We start from the raw sequence: 20,788 nt of genomic DNA on the forward strand, positions 1-20,788 counted from the left end.
TTGTGAAATTGTTAAATTTAATACCCCATTGCCATGATATTTCTCTGAATTTATCCCTTCACGATTATCCCTTCACGTTTCGGGCGTAACATGGTGGTAACAAACAAATTAGCCGGGACGGCCTTAAGTATCGCTGTAGAAACAAACCAGACCACCGCCAGTTTAGCTCAGTTGGTTGAGTACCAGACTGTGGACCGGTAGGCCCGAGTTCGATTCCCTGTCAGACAAAAACTGAGGGTCTCCAAATTACTGAGAAGAAAGTGTTGCCTTTGCTCTGACATCTGCAAATAATTAGACTCTCTAGTCTTCTCAGATAGGGACGATAAACCGTAGGCCCCGTCTCACAGCACTTCCACATAATCTCTGGCAGTGACCATGCACCCTACATTCACATTAGGTGCGTTCATAACTTATTACCACATTAATTGCAAACTGAGCCACAAGCAGTCTCATGGCTGGCAAAATTCCCACACACAAGTAGTTCAGTGCCATTGTAATTAGTCGCTTATTTTCTGAGCAATTGCGGAGCTGCAATGTTATTTTTAGAGAACGTCGTCATCTCGATGTCATTAATTTATGGTATAAATTATGACAAAAAATATGGCACTCAAAAATACAATGGCGAGACGAAAAGTAGGCGGTAACCAGCTCGCCCGCTTACCATGTCTATAGAAATGAGCGTTCTCGTGTTAAAACGTTCTGGCTAAAGTTCGAAACTGATCAATTGAAATGGATCAAAACCAGTTCGAAATGCCCATTAGAAAGAACGAAAACGCCAGGGATATACTCCTGAAGTACTGAATTTAACAGATTTCGAGGAAGTGTGTCTCGATAGCTGATGATTTAAAATATCACTATAGCCTTTTGATTCTCGCTTATGGTTGACACATTAATAAATATTCTCTTTTTATCTTGGCACTAAGACATTTCCAATATTCTTCCTCAACCGTTGGAACCAGACACCACTCGGAAAGAAGAGCTCGAAACTTCATCACGGGTAAGTATTTTGCTTAGCAAAACTGCGAACCTCTCTGTAATATGTTTCTTTACAAAGAAAATATTAACGCCGGTAATTTATTTTCATGTTGCGGTAGGGTTTCCAGATCTGCACAAAATCACCTTCAATATCAACTTCGAGCTGGAGGTGGCAGGAAGCGAACTGCAAACTACTAAAAGGTAGGTTTTAATTTAACACTGAAATATTATGATATGGCAAGACAATAATACGTTCTGTTTTTAATTTTGTAGCACAAAGAAGACAAACCTACTGCCAAAAAGGCCTGTCACGAATGCAATGTTTGCGGAAAAGGGTTTACTTGACCCGACACCAACAAATCAACGTTAAAGAAACACAACAGAAATGTGATAAGACATTTCGACGATAGTCACATCTGAAAAGACACGAGACACAAGTACACGAGGGCCTAGGAGCTCAGTGAGAACATAAATGTAATGCCTGTGGGGAGGCTTTTTCCAATAGGACTCCATTCAACGCTCACCACAAGGCGGCTCACGCCGACCCCTCTACAAGCTAAAAGCACCCCAATAAAGACGAATCAGGAAGTAAGCATCCCAGAACCGAGGAAAACAAAAGTACATACTTAAAAGAAATTGAGAAACCGATTCTAAGAATACCTCGAAGAGCGTTTTCTCCTGGGCTTCAGTTGACTTGAACGCTGTGAAATAATTTTTCTCTTTCCAGTCCTGGTCCAGAATGAAGGCGTTCAATTTACTATCAAGGTAAAAGCCACAATTTAACACGACAGCGCATCTCCGCTTCCTCGACGTCGCCAACTTTCCGGCTCCTGGTTTTAGTTACGACAAGTTACTGAAGGCCTACGATTGTCCTCATACCAAGGGTTGTTTCCCTTACGAAAAACTCTAACATACCTTTTTACTTACTTGGAATTTGGCATTTCCTTCTCATGTGTAGTCTATGTGTACGTTTATGAAGCGTGTAAACGTCCTGTTGACTCAACCAATTTTGGCCATGTTTGTAAGAAATCTTACTTTTCCCTCTCTCTTTTGCCGCTTTATAGACAGCATCTAAAACACTGAAACTTGCGGTATAACTTGGATTGAGATAAATGCTTGAAAAGTTTTTCTCTATCTCAAAACTCGGAGTTTTGAAAAATGATTTTGTCGTCGCAACAGGGGAATACACCGAGAATTAAATTTTTTTCTAAACCTATCGAGGACGATTGTGAGAGGCAACCCGTAACTATTTACCACCGTAAAGGTTGGAATTCGACCGACTGCATTCCTCGTGTTGTTCATTTATATAGCCACCCTTGTCTCTGAGTAAGAGTGAAAACGAGAAAGTGGAATAATCGCTCCCATTCCGTTTCGGTCAATCCTTGCTGCTCTGCAAAAGTTATTTCACCCGAGGAAATATTTAGATATCTTGCTATTAGACGGAACAAATTGTATTCTAGACAAGAACAAATTAATACTCATGTTAACTGCAATGAAGACAACCTCATATTGTTGTAAATCAAGCCGAATATAACGCTTTTATTAGTTAAACGCAATATTAAGAATGTTTTGAATTTCATTTGTCACATGTTCGATGTTTTTTTCTGTTCTTTTCGGAAAAAAATTTCGGGACATGTCACTTCCACTGGGTCATTGTTCACGGTCTCGTCTTCATCAAACTACCGGATGAGATATCTTCCCCTTTCAGGCCATTAGGGCCGTAGTAAAGGGAATGTAAGATGAGAATCTTAGGATCTTCATCACTATTTTCGAGTTCCAAAGAGATAACGTTGATGGTGGTGGCTTCCCAGGGGTGGCCAAGCGTTAATCCCAGCGCACTGCAAACACTTTTGGCTGTCTTCATCACCATACCAAGATCAACTTTCTCTGAAACCTCATCATAGTATTATGTCCACGTGTTGCTTTTGACTTGGATGATCAATGGTGCAGCTATTGCAACGATTCAATTTTTCCTCCTTGATGAACTTTTCAGTATTGACGCATACGTTAGATGGATTGTTCGTTGGATTTGCTCAACTTCATCTGTTGTAATTCCAGAAACCATTACCGGCTGATAATTTCAGGAGAAATAAAACGAAAGTTAAACCGAATAAGTGCATTTAGACTAGTACTTTCCTTCATGATTTAATGATCTTTCCACTTCGCAAACAAATTTACCAGTGGCATAAGCCTGGTGGTCGCCAGCCGTGACTGACTGACAAGCCGGAGTCTGTAATTTGGCAAAATGATGAAACCAGTCGTCCTGGTCGAATTTAGCCCTGATCCTTTAAAGACAACAGATGAAATAGAACGAAAATTAAACCGAATAAGTGCATTTAGACTAATATTTAGGCAATAAATGCAAGGAAACGGTGGTTTGTTTCAGTAATATTTCGATATAATTCTATATCACCGTCAGACTAGGTGACAATGCGGTAGCTAAAGTTTAAATACTAAAAGGGTGGTAAATTAGCATCAATAGGCACGTGAGAATGAAATAAGTACAAAACAAAAAGAGAAAAACTGTCATGAGAATAAGCTGAGTTCTCTGCTGGCCTTCAAGCCATTGTTCAAGGATGGCGATAAACGTTTTATGTGATAGGCTTCTTTGTATAGAAGGAGGTTCCAATTGTCGTCACTGTCAATTATCTTATGGTGACCTAACAACACAGCTTACTAAGAAACGTAAGTATAAACTGCGCAGAAGTCTCGTCGACCCGAATGTGGACATTCGAATAAAACAGAAGACCACAAAAGTATGCTTCTTTACGAGTACTAAAGACAAAACACCACCATTATGCAAATAAGATGTTGTTTAAGAAATTCACTTGTCCCGGCTGCAATTGCTCTTACATCGGCAAAACGAACAGAACTCTATTTACTCGCACACAAGAACACGCGCTCACGGATAAAGAAAGTGCTATATACAAACATCTTCGACAGTGTGATAATATCCAACACATTCAAGGCCTGTATAATTTACCAGACATTTTCTCCAATAAGACCGGCCCACCTTCTACGACCACCACAGAATTTTTCACCGAAACCGTGCGTAGCAACACAATTCTGTTGTCTTTAAAGGATCAGGGCTAAATTCGACCAGGACGACTGGTTTCATCATTTTGCCAAATTACAGACTCCGGCTTGTCAATCAGTCACGGCTGGCGACCACCAGGCTTATGCCACTGGTAACTTTGTTTGCGAAGTGGAAAGATCATTAAATCATGAAGGAAAGTACTAGTGATTGGTTCTTTCAAAATTGACTACAGGGAAACTACTTCAAATACAGTAGTTTCTATAGTATGCTATTAGGCATACACATTTTATTAGTTAAACGCAACATCAAGAATGTTTTGAATTTCCCTGCCACCCCTGGGAAGCCGAGTTGCCTAACCGACCGGCCGACCGGTTGGCTCAGTTGGTAGAGCACCGGACTACCGTACAGGAGGTCGCGGGTTTAAACACCGGCCGGACCACCACTCAGGGTCTTTAAATAACAGAGGAGAAAGTGCTGCCTTTGCTCTGATATCTGCAAATGGTTAGACTTTCTAGTCTTCTCGGATAAGGACAATAAACCGTAGGACCCGCCGCACAACACTTTCATGTTCATAACCTTGTGGGACGTTAAAGAACCCACACACTAATCGAAAAGAGTAGAGCATGGAGTTCCAATAGTTGAGGGTTAGTTTGCAAGGAACTGCGAAAGTTCTGTTTCTTTCCCCCGTTACGCTTAGTGACGAATTTGACTAAATCAAGTTTTCTTGCACTACCATCAACTTTACCTCTTTGGAACTCGAAAATGGTGATGAAGATCTTAAGAGTCTCATCTTACATGCGTCACAAGCTGCTTTGCAGATGCCTCGCGGCTGTTTGGCCTAGAAGTCAGTCTCAAGAAGACGGAGGTTCTTCACCAGTGTCAGCTTGACACTGAACTGAAAAAAACACTCAGCAGTTCACCTATCTTGGTTCAACCATCTCATCTGATGCCCATGAAGAATATCGTACACCCCACATCAGCATTGGCGACACTGAACTGAAAAAAACCACGCAGCAGTTCACCTATCTTGGTTCAACCATCTCATCTGATGCCAAGATCGATAAGGAAATAGACAATAGACTAGCAAAGGCCAACAGCTCCTTCGGCAGACTATACAAACGAGTGTCGGACAACAAAAGTATGAAAAACCAAACAAAGATCCGTGTCTATAGAGCTGTTGTTCTCTCCACTATACTCTACGGCTCTGAGACCTGGGTCACTTACCGCAGCCACATCCGCCTCCTCGAGCGTTTCCACCAGCGCTGCTTGCGCACCATCCTCAACATCCATTGGAGCGACCTCATCACCAACGTCGAAGTCCTAGAGCAGGCGGAGGTTTCCAGCAACGAAGCCATGATCTTGAAGTACCACCTCCGATGGGCTGGTCACGTTTCCAGTATGGAAGACCATCGCCTTCCAAAGATCGTCTTGTTCGGCGAACTCTCCACTGGCCATTGTGAGGGAGGGGCTCCAAAGAAGCGATTCAAGGACAACCTGAAGAAGTCGCTCACTACCTGCAACATCGACCACAAGCAGTGGTCTGACCTTGCCGCTGACTGTGTGGCCTGGCGCCACACAATCCATCAAGCTGCTTCCCAGTTCGAAGCGGACAGAAGAAGCTCACTCGAAGACAAGAGACAGAGGAGGAAGGGCCACGCCGCCTCCACCACCACACCAGACATTACTTTTCCCTACAGACACTGCTCGCGGCCCTGTCTCTCCCGCATCGGTCTGGTCAGCCAGGAGCGTGCCTGCAGTCGACGACAACGTGGACAAACTTCATAAATCTTCGTTCGCGAAGCCAAGCCATGATTTGGCAGAGCTCGTACAAAGAAGGATTGAACTCTCAAAATATGTACAAGTGGGTGGTATGGTCTGGTTTGGTCTGATCATTTAAAGAGCTTAGGAGTCACCTATATGAAAATCTTAATTATGGCACACACATTAAAAATATCTGTAAAAGGCCTCAACCCTGGAATAATCTCACTTTGCTTAAAACTTGTACGTGACAGGGAAATGAATCCCTGCCAGACTTGCTTACTCACTTGTAGTAATGAAAGCCAATCGAGAGGCCAATAACCACTATCAATAGTATGAGGGTCAAAAACCACAAGTAATTGAATGTTTCTCCCGGCTCCTCTGTTGATGGAAAAACACAACTCTAAATCAGTGAAATAATCACGTCATTGAAAGAAAAGGTGATCAATGCCATAACACGAAAAATACTTGCTACGGTTTTGGGGCCGGAAGAAAAGTCCTTTGGCAAATCTTATGTAAAATACTTTCTCTTTCTACAATGCACAGTACACACATACATCTATTACGCCTTGCAAAACTGTAGCCAGAGTGTCGGCTCTGTGTTAAAGCTAAAACTCTCAAATTTCTTTCTGCTTTGCGACAAAACTGTGTTGTTGACTTTAAATCATTGATGAACGTGTTAAAAAAAATAGTTTTTGTTACGCTTGTACAGCAAACCCTTAGATTGCAGCTCGCTTTTATACCAACACCCCTCCCCGCAAGTATTAGGAGACTGCTGCGATTTACTTTTCCGAACCCTTAGCCGGATAGCATGCAAAGCCAACTGTCATTTATATGATGCCTATTACATCTGCAAAAATAACGGTTTTATACATTTTTTTTTTCATATAAGTTAAAATTTCAACCGTGAATTTCTAGTTCTGTGGTGCTGTATGGTTAATAAAAATTACGTGAGAAAAATAAACAGAACCTTTCGGTGTCACACATTTTTCCCCTTGGAATCCGCATTTTGGCTCATCAAGCGGCACAGTTATGGTTCCACCTGGCCATACTGTTGAAACGTTGTACGCTTTCACACTCTGCTCGGGTGGTTTTGTTTGGTCAATCTCTACTATGGGTGTCCAAGCACCACGTTGTCTGTTACTGAATAGAAACACCGGTACACGGTTACCATAATAGTTGATGGCCACATCGCCAGACACACCTGAGTAAGAAACAATGAAGTAAATTAAAACTAAAAAGGTTCACACTCAAAATTTAATTAATAGCACGTTTTCAGTCACTCATAATGAATACTGTTTTCAATTACCGACAGGGGTTTGGACTCCTTTAAGACTTGTGTGATACCCCCCTCCCCCCTCCTTTGAGGCCAAGGTTTTTCTCGCGATTCTCCTCAAACTCCGCCAGCGCCCCTTCCCCACCTCGTAGGAGCTACACGATACCTAAAGGGGTACCCACAGCTAAGGGTGAGAGGAAGTGCCAATAAAACAATATCCTCAAGAATATTCATGAGCCACTCCAAAACAAAACAGTGCAATGCATTTTTAACCACCCTCCCCCCCAAAAAAAAATAAATAAATAACAAAAGCCCGCCGCAATCTCGTTGTTGACTTGGTTCAAGAAGCCAAACTGGACAAAACCCTTAACACCAAAACTACAAAAATCGCCGATACCCGGACAATCGGGAACCCCTCTCAGTCAGTCTCTCTCTCGTCTTGTTACATTACCTTTGAAAAGTACTTCATTTATAGTCAGGTTAGTGATGATTGACAAGCCGTCAGATTTATTTCCTCCGCGGCTCAAAGACCGGCTTAGGCCAACAGCATATAATTCAATGGCGTCGTGAAGGTATGCAGAAAATTGAGAGGTCTGGAACAAAAGAAAATTATTTTTACAGATTGAATAGTTTACAATTAAAAAAACCGCCAGGAAATTCCGGTTAGAATAAATGAACACGACGTTTTTTAAAATTTCTCTGAGAAACGGAACTTTAAATAAGATAGTCCTGTTTCCCTGGCTGGGACGTGCCGAATGGAAATTCGTGTTCCTTTTACTCGTCTCACATCTGTTTAACAGTTTTAGGCCTTTGGTTTTCTCACCCGTGACAGATATGTCTATCAATCGAGACTACATTTTCTCGAGGAAAAATTTCCAACCGAAATTCTGCTACTTGGAAAAAACTAAAAATGAATTTTACAATGCCATCCAGGCGTGATCATTTAAAATCTTATTTAGTGCTTTTCTTGGTTTATTGACAACTGGTAAAAACTCAAACAAACGTATTAAAATCCAGAGATAGCCACTTCCTCTTTTGACGGAAAAGCAACTCGAGTTATGTTCTCGGGTCTTTAAAATAACCTGGAATATCAATCATCTTTCTTTTGCTGACGCGAATTACTAACCCTAGGTGTACTCACTTGATAAAGTGAATAAAAATGGGAATCGGTAGAAATAGATGGAAATCGAAAACTCATATTGATTGTTATAAGTATTGAGAATAACCAATGAAGCTGGCCTCACCAATAGTCTTGATAAATAAAAGTCGTTTCCTTTCCGAGCGCGCTTGAGGCTCCTGAAGTCAAAAAGGAGCAAAACAAATTCATGTTTTTGTTCCTTCTTTCCTGAAGCTTTCATACACTTCTCGCGCTGGCTTGGAAAGGAAACGACTGCTACGCCGGCTAATTCATCAGTTGTAAAGCGATTGACACACTTTGACTCCCTACTTTGCAAAGATATATTTTTTAAAGTTATCTACAAAACAAGAAGAAAGCATTTCCGTTATGAGTTATTACACGCAAGAATTGCAACAGCAGGGCCTTGATTCCAGGCGAATTAATTTCTTAAACGTGAACGCGTTACTCGGCTGTAGAATAGACAAAACAACCTGTGATGGCTATGGCGTGGTTGCAGCCAAATAAATGCAAGTTAACTAGTTTAATAGATTTTATTAAGCTAAGACAAAACTATGACGTTGTTTCTTTGTTTTTCTCGTCAAAGAAAAATCGACGACCTTTATCGTCTGATAACCGCAGTCCGATTTTGTACCACATGACGTGTTTTGTGAAATGAGAACCCGCGGAAACTAATCGGAGGGTAATTAAATGAATAAATTCTTTCCGATTTTCTGGTAGATCGAAGGATAATGTCCTCAAATGTCTGCAGTTTCTTCATTTTTTTTTATATTTTTTCAACCCTGGACCTTATCCTTCGTTTTACCAGCCACTCGAAGGCGATTATATACTAATTCTGTCTGGACTGTTCAAGTGTCAACTTACGCGTCCAACTATTACTCTCGCTGTTACTGTTTAGAAACGAACAGAGGGAAAAGCAACCAGCATACAACAAATCTTCCATGTATAATTTTGTTCATAAATGAAAGTTAGGTTGCAAGAGAAGTCCACTTTCGCGCTTGCATTATTCCACGCTACTGATGATGATGATGATGATGATGATCATCATCATCATCATCATCATCACTACTACCATCGCTTTCAAGATAATACTGTCACTTTCACTGCCACTATCATCAAGCAATTTTGAACCTTTAATTGCATGAAATTTTGAATTTCTACGGAACAATTACTCGGAAAAATGGCAATGATCTGTTAGTCTATCGAGCGCCATAACAGGCCGCTTTATCTTGGCGAGATTGAGAAATGGAAGATACAGCTGAGGCCTTAGGACATGAGCCTCTAACAGCTGCAGGTAAAAATGACATGAAAGAAAAATTACCTGCAATTCCTCGATTAAGAGACAGCGTTTTGTTTGATGGCTGCGGTCACAGCTACGTCTTAACTGCCGTCTGATTATCATTTTTACTCCTCGGTTGTTGTAGCAGCCACGAGATTTTGCGACCTGAACACCTTGCGCCACGTCAGCACATGCTTTCGTGTGGTTTCGCGATGCTCGTCAGATATTTGCTATTGCCAAATAGAATCGTTGCTGCAACATTTAGCTGTTTTGTCAACATTTAAATAGGCGACATTTTCAGTTTGAAATGTGACCCGTTTTGGTTACAGTCTCTGACCATCAGCATACACTTCTAGTGTAAAAGAGGGAGACTGTAGTGTTAAAATTTGTTATTTTCGGAGGGATTCAGGTTTAAAAGCGTTGAATAAATTACGAGGAATAAGGGGGAAAGGAACTGATGCATTGTAAAATGGTAAGGCTTATTTGTGTTAATCTTTCACCAGCAGTAAACTTTTGTGTGTGACAGTTTGTGTTTCTGCAAGTTTGAGTCGTAAAGTTGCTTGTTTACTGGCTATTTTGGGTAAGATTAAATGGAAAAATCTTTGATCGCACATGTTTGCATACACAATCAACGGTATTCAATACTTATTTCTTGCCAAAATGAAAGACAAATAGCGTTTGATCACACATTTTTGCATAGTACTGTTTAATGTTTAATAGGGCAACAACGTGGATTTTGTTGAGAACGCGAACTCGGTTTCGCAATCGACTGAGTAAATTTGTCGAGAATTTGCGCTGTGAACTTGACGTAACGCATGTTTTGTACCTTTATAAAGCTTGAAATATCAGACTTGGCGTGACTAAGCCAGAGTCAGCCGCATTCCAAGGTATGTGAATGATTACTAAAGGAAAGATAAGCAAAACCAATAAATTAAAAACAATCAATACCACCAAAGAAAAAGAGAAGCTGCCTGAAAAGTCATTGTATTCAACCCTGCACCTGCGAAGAAGTGATAAACCGTTTAGAATTGTCGCCAAGGACTTGACTCCTCTGATAGGTCCAAATGACTCTGAAGCGCTCAAGCTTATGTAGCTCTTACCAGACAACATTGTTGGGGGTAGAACATAACCAACCAAGCCATGTGTCCCTTTAACTGCTTCAGAAGTGGTTATGCCACTCACCATGGAAACTATCCTGAACAACTACACTTCCAATGCTTTGAACAAGACCAAGGCATGCTGGAAGAAGTAACCGATCGCATTGAAAGTTCACACCCTTAGTGAAACAAGTCTTCTGCTAAGAATGGAAGAAGAATCTCCATAGATAGCAGACCAGTAAACAAAGCACTCAGGCGCACTGAGTATGCAATTCCAACTGTCTATCATCTGCTTCTCGAAATTGTCAATGCTAAAGTAGTTACCTTAACTGATGTCAAATCCGCCTTCTGGCACGTCCCACTCGACAAAGCAAGCTCGCTGTTCACAATTTTTAATACTCCTATTGAAAGTTTATTCTTTATCTTTTTGGTATTAGTGTTGCCCCTGAAGAATTTCAAAGAAAAATTGATAAGAATTTAGAAGGTACGCAAAAGCTATAGCTGATGACATCCTTATCTGGGGTAACAGCGACACCACAGAAGAGGCGACAGCCAATCATGACAAACGACTGCTGGTTTGCTAGATGCCAACTGAGAATATCAAACTCGACATCTGACATCTGTTCCAGCTGAGGAAGACTTCCAACTGTGATCATCTGCTTCTTGAAATTGGGTCAGACCTGACCCAAAGAAACAAGATGATATCTAATCTATGCCACCTCCAACCAACAAAGGCGAAGTTAGAAGACTATTTGGTGTGGTTTCCTACCTTTTCGATTTTCTAAAGACCTTTCAACCAAATCAGACCCGCTCAGAACACTTCCGAAGGAAGACACTGCGTTAATCTGGGAAGCAAATGAACAGAAAGCTTTTGATAAATAAAAGCACTCATAATTTCAAAAGCACCACTGCTGAAATATTTGAAGCCATCAGAGTCAGTTTACGCCTCATCGAGTGGCGAAGGAGCACGCAAGGTGGTCAACCTATACAGTATACATCAAGAGCACTAACAGAAACTGAAAAACGTTACAGTCAAATTGACAAAGAGATGCTAAGTATTGTTTATGGTCTCATCAGGTCTCATACCTTTACACGTATGGCAGAAAGGTAACAATCTTCAATGGCGAGAAACCACTTGCTGCAATACTGAAGTAACCTGTGCCAGATAATCTGGTTAGACTTCTTATTGCTAATGCCCTTAGAAGATCCCAAACGACCAATAGGAATCGAAGCAAGAGTGAACAGGAGATTGAAACTACTGGGCTGGTTATTGAAGATCAAAGTGTATCAAGCCACCAAAGTGAAATTTGGAGAAGAAAAACAGCTAAGGCCAGGATCCCACAGTCAGTAATCAGCCACATATCTCAAAACTGGACAATCAGCAAAAGACACGTATGCTTGGTGAAATTCTTCCAGTCTGGACCACCGAAGTACGAACTGTCATTCAGCGATGGGGTTGTATACCAGGTTATCGCATCGTAGTCCCAACTACATTGAGAAAGACGCTGAGTGTAAAACTACATCAAACACACATGGGTACAACCCTTAGAACCCTTAATCAACCCTTAGAAGTGTTCGAACATCCCTTTGGTGGCACGGGATGAATTCTCAACTAAACTAGTTCATTGCTACATATGAAGTCTGCAACTCTTTAGTTTATCAAATGAGTAATCCGATTCCTAACCGATCTCAGTCAAAAGTTGGGACTTGCATTTTCGAATGGAATAACTGCCACTATTAAGTTTTAGTTGGCTATTAAAATGATTGGATCGAATTTGACCAGATGAAAAACCAATTCAAAGACCACCAAAACAGCTTAGCCTACTAAGAAGATGGAATTGATCACTGCCAAACGAACACGTTTGGACGCTAATTAAAAGTACCTACACGATACTCTCCGTAGACTAGTTGAACGTAAAATTTTAAATTTCACTGGATGAAGGTGTTAGAGAATGGGATCCCTGAGGGATATGATCATTATGGGTTGTCACGTGGCAAGAGACAAGTTTTCAGTAAACGTTGTAATGACTGTTGTTGCATAGCTAATAAAAGGCAATGGTTATGAAGACTGACAATCTTCTTTATAGTTATATGTTTTTGTTAGCATTTTTGGCTTTCACCGTGCACAAACCACAATAGATTTTAAAGCGTGTTGGAGCAAGTGTCCAACCTCTTGTTAACTTGCCATGGTTTTCAACTGTATTGTGAACATAAAGACAAAGGATTGTGCACGGTCGCGGCCCGTTCAACATAAATTGCAACACCATTGTTGTCATGGCAAGATTTGATAACCAGTCTCTCAATTATGGTTATTGGTCGTATTTTCATCTTCTTACATCGAGTGTTGATGTTTCTAGCGTTAGCTCTTCTTCAGAGCGAATCAAGGAATTCTGAGTTGTGTGTGGTTTATACCAGTCAAGCTACGCTATTGCTGAGAGAATTCATGGCTAAGGTGGAAAAAAAGAACAAATTAGACGAACGTAAAGCGTTCGTTGATTCCGTGGGATTTGGAAGATAAATTTTTGTTATAAACTTTGGTGGCTTTCTGTGTTACCATGGTGTAGATCGCCATGTGTTTGTAAGAATGGTTAGGCAGGTTAAAGTGTCGAGCGACTTGTTTGGATGCATCTTTGCATTTTTTTAGCGTCTCGGAGATGTTCGTGAAATCGGAGGTTTCAGAAATTTCTCAGTTATGTTTTAAAGCCGAGTGAAAGGAATTTACAGGAGTGAAAAACTGATCAAGTTCTTCTTGACGGGATGAAGTTGCCAAACTACAGTCGTGGATTGGAACATTCCTTACCAAAGTATACACATCGAACTACCAGTTCCCTGCGAAAATCAGTCAAAGGAAACTTCGTGGGGGCAAATCTGGTGTCCATAACAGAGAAACAGAAAAACAGAGAATTTGATTCATTTCACCTAGTATGCCACAGCAATTAAGGCAGATCGTGTTCTTTGTCGAACGCAATTAGTATAATTTCCACGCTGAGACCAAACATTCTTTTAAGAAGAAATGAAAAATGAACGGTACTAATTCATGCCTTGTACATTAAAAAAAAAGCACTAAATAGCGCTTAAACCTCCTAGAAGCTTAGAATCGACGACATAACGATAGAAAAGAATAGGTAATTAACAAACAGAAATTTGCAACACAATACCCACAGCAATATTTCTCCTATCAGCTCCATAAACACTCGGTGTTCAGTCCTTTCAGTGTTCAGTGTTTATATATAAATTCTCAAACTCATTAATAATTCATCAAGAGAAAACAAAGAAAATCACTACCGTGACCGTAGTTTGGATATGTGATACTAATTACCATAAAATTTTGCCAACTTTAGCCTTGAATTTCTCCAAGAATTATTGATCATTTGAGAATCCATATCAAACACTCGAAAGTGTGTTTCATCAGATATCCAAACACCGCGCCTCGTTTTTTCAACCTACTTCTCAGTGTTTGGATGTCTGATGAAACACTCTTTCTCGTGTTTGATATATTACTTCCTGAATTGCTGTGTTCATCTGTTGTCCGATGAACATCTCTGTTTACAAACTTCCTTTTTCAGAGCGATTTTAGTAACCGAGCTGTGGTCGACTAAATAAAATGCTTGTTCACTGTGGAAGGTTCCACCCACAGAATAACATTGTTCAGCAGATTCTTTGATCAGACCCTAACTACTACCAGGAGGTAGTTTAAATTTCATGGTCTGGATGTCCCCGATGAAGTTCACGAAATACAACGTTGAACTCATTCATCTTTACGGCTTGGGTGTGCGACAAATACAAACTGCAGATTTGGAGGTTTGAAAACTTGCCGACCTGTATACTTCCGGATTTTTGCGACTTTGGAATTTGACAAGAATTATGTGCTAGTTTTGTTGATTCCATGCAGTGTTGCTGATTTACTGGCTCGCAGCATTACGAGGTTATATAATTCCCTGTACTCCCTATGGAGGCATGTGTTGTTTACGAAATTTTACGAGCTAAAATCTCGTACAGAAATTTTTGAAATTTAAGCTAACTTTAGCATGGCGTCTACTTGAGCAACATGTCTACATAATTTTTTGCTATTCTAACTTTGAACTCGGATATCTCGGTAACCAATCAAAATATCGGGAAAGGCTGATTAAGGGGGGATTCTACCTGCATTTGAAAGAAATTTGAAGAGGTTTTAAGGAGGGATAGAGGAAAGAAAATGATTTTTGGAACACTAACAGACAGTTGATATCCACGCAAGAGCACCCCAGGTTGCTAGTGGACTAACGTGGTATCCGTCTATTAATTATTAACTAAAAATTCTAATTTTAAAACTTCACTAAATCTTCAATATTTCTTATTTCTCTTAATTTTACCAATCCTTCAAGAAAAATTATCTCCTCCCAAATATACCCAAAAATCACCCAAAAATTCACAAAACACCCCACAATACAGATTCACGTGATGAGTGTAGAGTTTTTGGATTGCTTGAAACGTGAACGAGATTTTTCCATTAAAGCCATGTCAAGTGGCGGAAAAGTGGCGTTTAGGTAGAATCCCCCCTTAATGTGTTGTGAATAACGGCTATGCAGCTATTTCGTTCTTGCCAGATGTTCAATACCCGATAAATTCAATCCAACAGGCCTCGGTTGTTGGCGAGTTTACCCGATCCTGATATTTTAGGATATAAAAAAGTTCGGTAAAATTGTATTTTTTTTTTCAGAAACTACCCCTTATTGTGCTGTCCATTGCTATATAGGTTGACAACGTTTTCTCAAAACTAGTGCACGTAGGAATTTTAGTCGTGAAGGACAACCGTGAAAGTTGGAAGTATCCTTAAAGCGTACCAAGCGGACAGCACACGATGTGGAATGGCGGAGGTTGCACAACATTATTTTTAAAATGAATTGGGAAAGGCCAGTATGTTGGTTCTGCAAGACTGCAAGTCTGTAGGTCTGCAAGTCTGCAGTCTGCATTTGTTGCACACAGTTTTCTCTTCCAAATTTGGTTCCACTAGGGTGCCATTTTACCAAACGTCTGAACTATGTTTACTAGCGCGGCTCAGAAAAATAATACAACTTTGCTGAATGAAAAATGGCGACTCGGCGCAAGTGCACAGCTCAAATAGGAGCTCGCGTGAAAATTTACAGATTTCCAGTGAAGCGTGAAGGATAAATGCGGGCAGGAAATATAACAAACTTCATTTCAGAGAAAGAGCAGTTTAAGTCAATACTAACAATAATGTAGCTGACTTTCTTTGTTATATATGAGACATAGAAATTCTCCCCCGAAGTCATGCATTTGCTGGACGTAACATTTGCCATAATGCCCACGTAGATCGGCCAATCACAACGCTCGTTACATTGGTTATAAACATCGACCATATAAGATATATCCATCGACAAATAATATTGATTGTTACCAATTGTACCGATTTCGATTTCTACCAAGTGACTACGCTTAGTGAACAATCATATCGAATTAAAGGTGCTGTAACTTTCATAACTGTAAGCATCAATACAGCTTTGTAATGATAACGTTGATATTTTGCCCAGGCGAGGGAACCTATTCCAAGCATTTTAACATTTGTTTCATTTGAAAAATAAACATTAAACGTTATCACGTGCAAAGGAATTGAAGGTGTTTTCTGAAGTAGAACTTCATACTTACAAGCGGTGTTTGTGATATATTATTTGCTTTTATCACTTCATTAAGCTCCCGTGAGTAATTTTCAAATCGTTCTCCGTGTGGCCCCTTCACTGAAAGGTTATTGATGCCATCAAAAAGTGCAATGAATTCTTCAGGGCTTCTTCCACCGGCCCATGTTTCGGTTTGCCACCTATTTTGGACAATAAAATCAAGTGTCGTGAAAGCGTAATCACCGTTCATCATTTCCAAATCATTAGCTGCTACCAGAAACTTGGCTACCTCGTCACTAGAGCACAGGAGGAAGATAACTGAAAGAAACACAGCAAGCATATAGGTTAGATGTGTGTCGTGTTGCCAAAACATCGAACCACGTCGTTCAAAAGGGGCTAAGTCAACATGGGGTTTGTTGTTTCCAGATGAAGAATTTTCCTTTTTCCCATGCGTAAAGCTTTTGTTTTGCGTTTGAACTGTAAATGAGGGGCGTTTCCTTAGTGTGCCTGGTCAGTGTACGTTGAAAAGCTTCTCTAAGTGATTAATTTCAGAATTAACTTTGAGATGACCTCAGATTTTCGCTTTAAAGAAACTCCTAGTTTGAAATGATTTGGGGTTAGAACTAGTTTACGTCGCTATTCAATTATGCGTTTTCTTTGGACGTTTTGAAAACAATGGGCAAAAAAATCCTGGTTCATAACACCAATAAGGAATAATTTCAAATGTCTAGATCTTGATAGGTGTTATGAACCAGGTCTTTTTTTTGCCCTTTGTTTTCAGAAGTTCAGAAGTTGTCCAAAGAAAACGAATAATTGAATAGCGACGTAAACTAGCTCTAACCCAAAATCACTTCAATGCGTAGTGCAATTTAACGTTAACGTCAATATCTAGTATCGTTTTGCTAAAAGTAAACAAAAGAAAATAATGGAACAGGTGTCGAGTATTAACCAGTTGTGTAGTAGCTATATCGATATGGCACTTAAGTTCAAATGATAAGTGGTACTGTTTGGGTTTAGTTTTAAAGAAAATTAGCATATAAAGAAACTCGCTAAAAATAAAATTCGGCTAAACACTATATTTATTCATGGTCGTAAAAGTTTTGGTTGTTCAAGGCTGCGTTGATCTGCGTTCTGGGCATGCAAAAACAGAAACTCTAGGCCGGACAAATCCCACAAGGGTTTAGCCCATTACGAAGAGTGCTGGATGTGGGTGAAACGTAAAACACAACAACGCAGTAAAATACCAAAGAAAGTAAAAGTGTAACAAAATTACCAGAAGTACAAGTCAATACAACGAAAACGCAAATGTCAATGTATTTAGCGCAGAGCGATAACTGGGTACACTTTCCAGATCGAATTGGAATTTAGAAGTACTGGTTTTTAAGCAGAGTGGAAAACCGGAGTACCCGGAGAAAACTCTCTCGGAGCAAGAACAGGAACCAACAACAAACAACCCACATATGACTACGAGTCCGTCGGAATCGAACCCGGACCACATTGGTAGGAGGTGAGTGCTCTCAATACTGCGCTATCCCTGCTCCCCCAATAGCAGTGGCATCGAGATCCAGTGGTACGTCAAACCAAGCCAAGCCAATACCGATCCTTCGATATGAAGATGGAGCGACTGTTATCGTAAGTGTATGGTCCTGTGTATCTGACGGTATTGTCCGAATATAAAGTTTTGGCGGCGGAGCCGCCATTAGCGGCGTAAGCAGCGACAGCGAGCGGCGTACTCAGTACTCGGTTTCGCTGATTGTTCGCCCGATTTTCACCTTCGCTAAACATCCCGTCAGCTACGCCGGACATTATTGAATAAACCTGAACCCAATCATTTAAGGCGTCATACAATTACGACATTTCCTAACATCACGATAATTATACGCGATTCTTTGGACCACCTGGAATCGAAAATGGAACTTTTCATTACGATCTCTCGCGGGGCAACAAAACAACGAAGCGAATTAACACTTATTACATACTGCGATATTTTAGGCCAATAATTACTGGCTTATTTGCCGTCGGTACATTAATAGTTATTATATACTGCAACATTTTAGGCCGATAACTACTGGCTTAATTTTGAGTCGGTATATTAACAATATACTAAAACACTGACGAAAGTTAGTCGCCTAAAATGTTGCAGTATATAGACTGTGTTAATAATATGTTATGTCATAATATGTATTCCCCGAATAAGGTCTATTCACGGCGGGCCATCAAGGGACTTTACAACTGTCGAGTGACTAAATTTTGCATTTTTGTCTGTAATGATTATTCGCCGTGAGTTTTAGTGTGTTCTGAATTTGGTAGTCGAGGAAATGTACGAGTTTTTTAAAACTTTTAAAAGCATTCTTTAACAGCATTCTTCCTTCAGTTTAAACTTCACTTGTCAAAATGAACATATTGGTGGTTAACAGATTACAAAAGTACAGCATCTTGCACTTATCATTGACTGGCTCAGTTTTCTTGTACACAAAATGCTCTTAGAACACAAAGAACTGAGATCAGTATCAGACGATTTCGTAAGGAAGAGACCAGACCCAGTACACACCAAAATCAGCTTCTACGAAAGCAAATTTGCCGAGACACAAGGAAAAGTTTGAAACAATTAATAAAAAGAAATTGGCCCAGTATGGCTGTACTCTTTCCTATGGGCGGCCGTCACCACCAAAAATACATGAATTTCAAAAGGTACAGACACCAAAGAGATGGTTCAAGTGTCCATTACAAAATAGCACAGACAACTGAAAAATGGCACAGCCAAAGTACAAACTGTTCAACTTTCTATACTGGAATAGGAAAGTGTAAAACGAAACGGGCTAGCCAAAACACAAATAAACTAGCAACTCATATCGAAGTGGAACATGGAATAATTAAACAGTCGAGTCAAAGTGGGAATAGCTCACCCTTCATTTGCAATTTAGAACAGTCAAAACGAGAATGGACTAGTTTCCGATATTCAAACAACACATTGTAATCGCGAATGGTACAGCGTAACATAAAAAACAAGAAGCTGTTTTCAGCTTATACTCGGGCCATATTTGACTGCGTGGTGCGTAAGCCTACAGCAGTGATACCTTCCAGCATCGCTGACTCCCCAAAATCGATAGAAATAGACGGAGATATACACCCAGGAAAAAAATAGTTCAGGCTCCAGAAGTGATTCATCGTTTTATTGCTACAGCTCTGTTTCGTATATGGTCAGGAGCTGACCACACTCATCACGCAACTTCAACGAATGACCGTAAAGTATATAAAATAATCAAAAACTGGTGATTTAAAGCAAGCAGCTGGTAGGCGATAAAATACAATTCCACGTGCCGTGAGAGAGTTCACGTGCCATGATACAAACAGTAACGTTACGTTATACGAGAGGTTTTTGGTACGTATCTATTTATATGAGGGCATGGATTTATGAAATCATTGGAACTGGTGATTTAAAACAAGCGTTTGCTGGGCGATAAATTACCAATGCTCGTGGCGTGATACAATTCACGTGCCATGATACAAACGGTTACTTTACGTTTTTCGAGAGTTTTGAGTACATATCTATTTCTGTGGGGGTTTGGACTTGGTAATTCATTGCGTTTGTTCAGGCTACTAAGATCTTTTCTACGGAAATAAACTTTTCGTGAAGACATAGGTTACATTTCTTTTTAATGTTATTATCGGGTTTGAACTTTGTGAGTACTTTCCATTAAATTAGAAATGTTTTGTTTGCGTCCGTCAGGGTCCATATATTGTTCAGATAGTTCCGTTGCATTGCGTCTGTTGGCGTTTCGGAAGAATGTGTTGTGCCAGTCCCACGTACGATTCAGTTGTTGTTACCGTCGTTCGCTTGGAGGCATTCACCATCAAGTGGCAATCTGCTTTCTTCCTGCAGTTGCAGCTCGGGTTATAATTTTCGTTTGGGGTTGTTGCTACATTTGAGAGTATCTGTTTTTTTTTTTATGTGATGCGATGATGGTTTTCATGTTTGGCATGCATGAGAAGCTGAGTTTTAGTGTCTGTCTGTTGAAGACCTTGTTTATTGGGTGGTTCTTGGGGAAGCATTTGTCGACTGACGATGGATGAAAATTTCTGTACAATTGACAATTTCTAATTCTCCTATTTAGTATACACTGACATAAACACTCTAATATCAACTTATCCATGTAAGCTCAAATTCTTTTACCCAGATGTATCAACGATATGAAACATGATTTAGCCAAACAAAACTCTGTGAGCAGGCTAGGGCACAAATTAAAGAAGTTTGTTGACAAAACGGTTTCCTCCTTGAACAAATTCAAAAACTGATGACAAAATTGCAAGTACGTTCGCAGACCTTCGCATGATTTGTCGTGTGTGTTGTATTCCTTGGCCCGCCAATTTTTCTGCACGTGCCTTGTTTCGCTTTTCGTAATAAAAATGCTCCGCGCGATAGCCCATGAAGGGTCAGGATTTTTCCGGCTGAGGAATCAAACACGAGAATTGTCATCGCAGGACTGAGTGTGATACGATAGCGATCGCGTTACCTATTAATTACATCTCTATAAAGTCAAATTGGAAAATTAAGTCTTATTGTGGTCACCCAAATCAAAGCTAGTCAAAAACTGTCTCCCCTTTCCCCTCTTCCT

The 20,788-nt window shown here is 40.2% G+C and overlaps 3 protein-coding genes across 3 annotated transcripts in view; 1 reads left to right on the forward strand and 2 right to left on the reverse strand.

Moving 5' to 3' along the window:
• Positions 1–6,035, forward strand: part of LOC146477074 (uncharacterized) — a 28,260-nt gene extending 22,225 nt beyond the window's left edge. Inside the window, exon 2 of the mRNA XM_085114134.1 lies at positions 3,034–6,035. Within this exon, the coding sequence (XP_084970260.1) occupies positions 5,153–5,797 (645 nt within the window). The 5' untranslated portion in view covers positions 3,034–5,152 and the 3' untranslated portion in view covers positions 5,798–6,035. The remainder of the gene's footprint in view (positions 1–3,033) is intronic.
• The window catches only part of LOC146477062 (uncharacterized), a 450,556-nt gene that overhangs the window by 384,819 nt on the left and 44,949 nt on the right, over positions 1–20,788 (reverse strand). The window lies entirely within an intron of this gene.
• LOC146477073 (atrial natriuretic peptide receptor 1-like) overlaps positions 1–20,788 on the reverse strand; it is a 69,639-nt gene that overhangs the window by 43,575 nt on the left and 5,276 nt on the right. Inside the window, exons 2-5 of the mRNA XM_085114090.1 lie at positions 16,204–16,490; positions 7,498–7,639; positions 6,741–6,974; positions 6,058–6,151 (exon numbers count right to left, since the gene is read on the reverse strand). Of these exons, the coding sequence (XP_084970216.1) occupies positions 6,058–6,151; positions 6,741–6,974; positions 7,498–7,639; positions 16,204–16,490 (757 nt within the window). The remainder of the gene's footprint in view (positions 1–6,057; positions 6,152–6,740; positions 6,975–7,497; positions 7,640–16,203; positions 16,491–20,788) is intronic.

This window comes from Pavona decussata, unplaced genomic scaffold, assembly GCF_977016875.1.
Source record: "Pavona decussata unplaced genomic scaffold, jaPavDecu1.1 SCAFFOLD_72, whole genome shotgun sequence".
Taxonomy (NCBI): domain Eukaryota; kingdom Metazoa; phylum Cnidaria; class Anthozoa; order Scleractinia; family Agariciidae; genus Pavona; species Pavona decussata.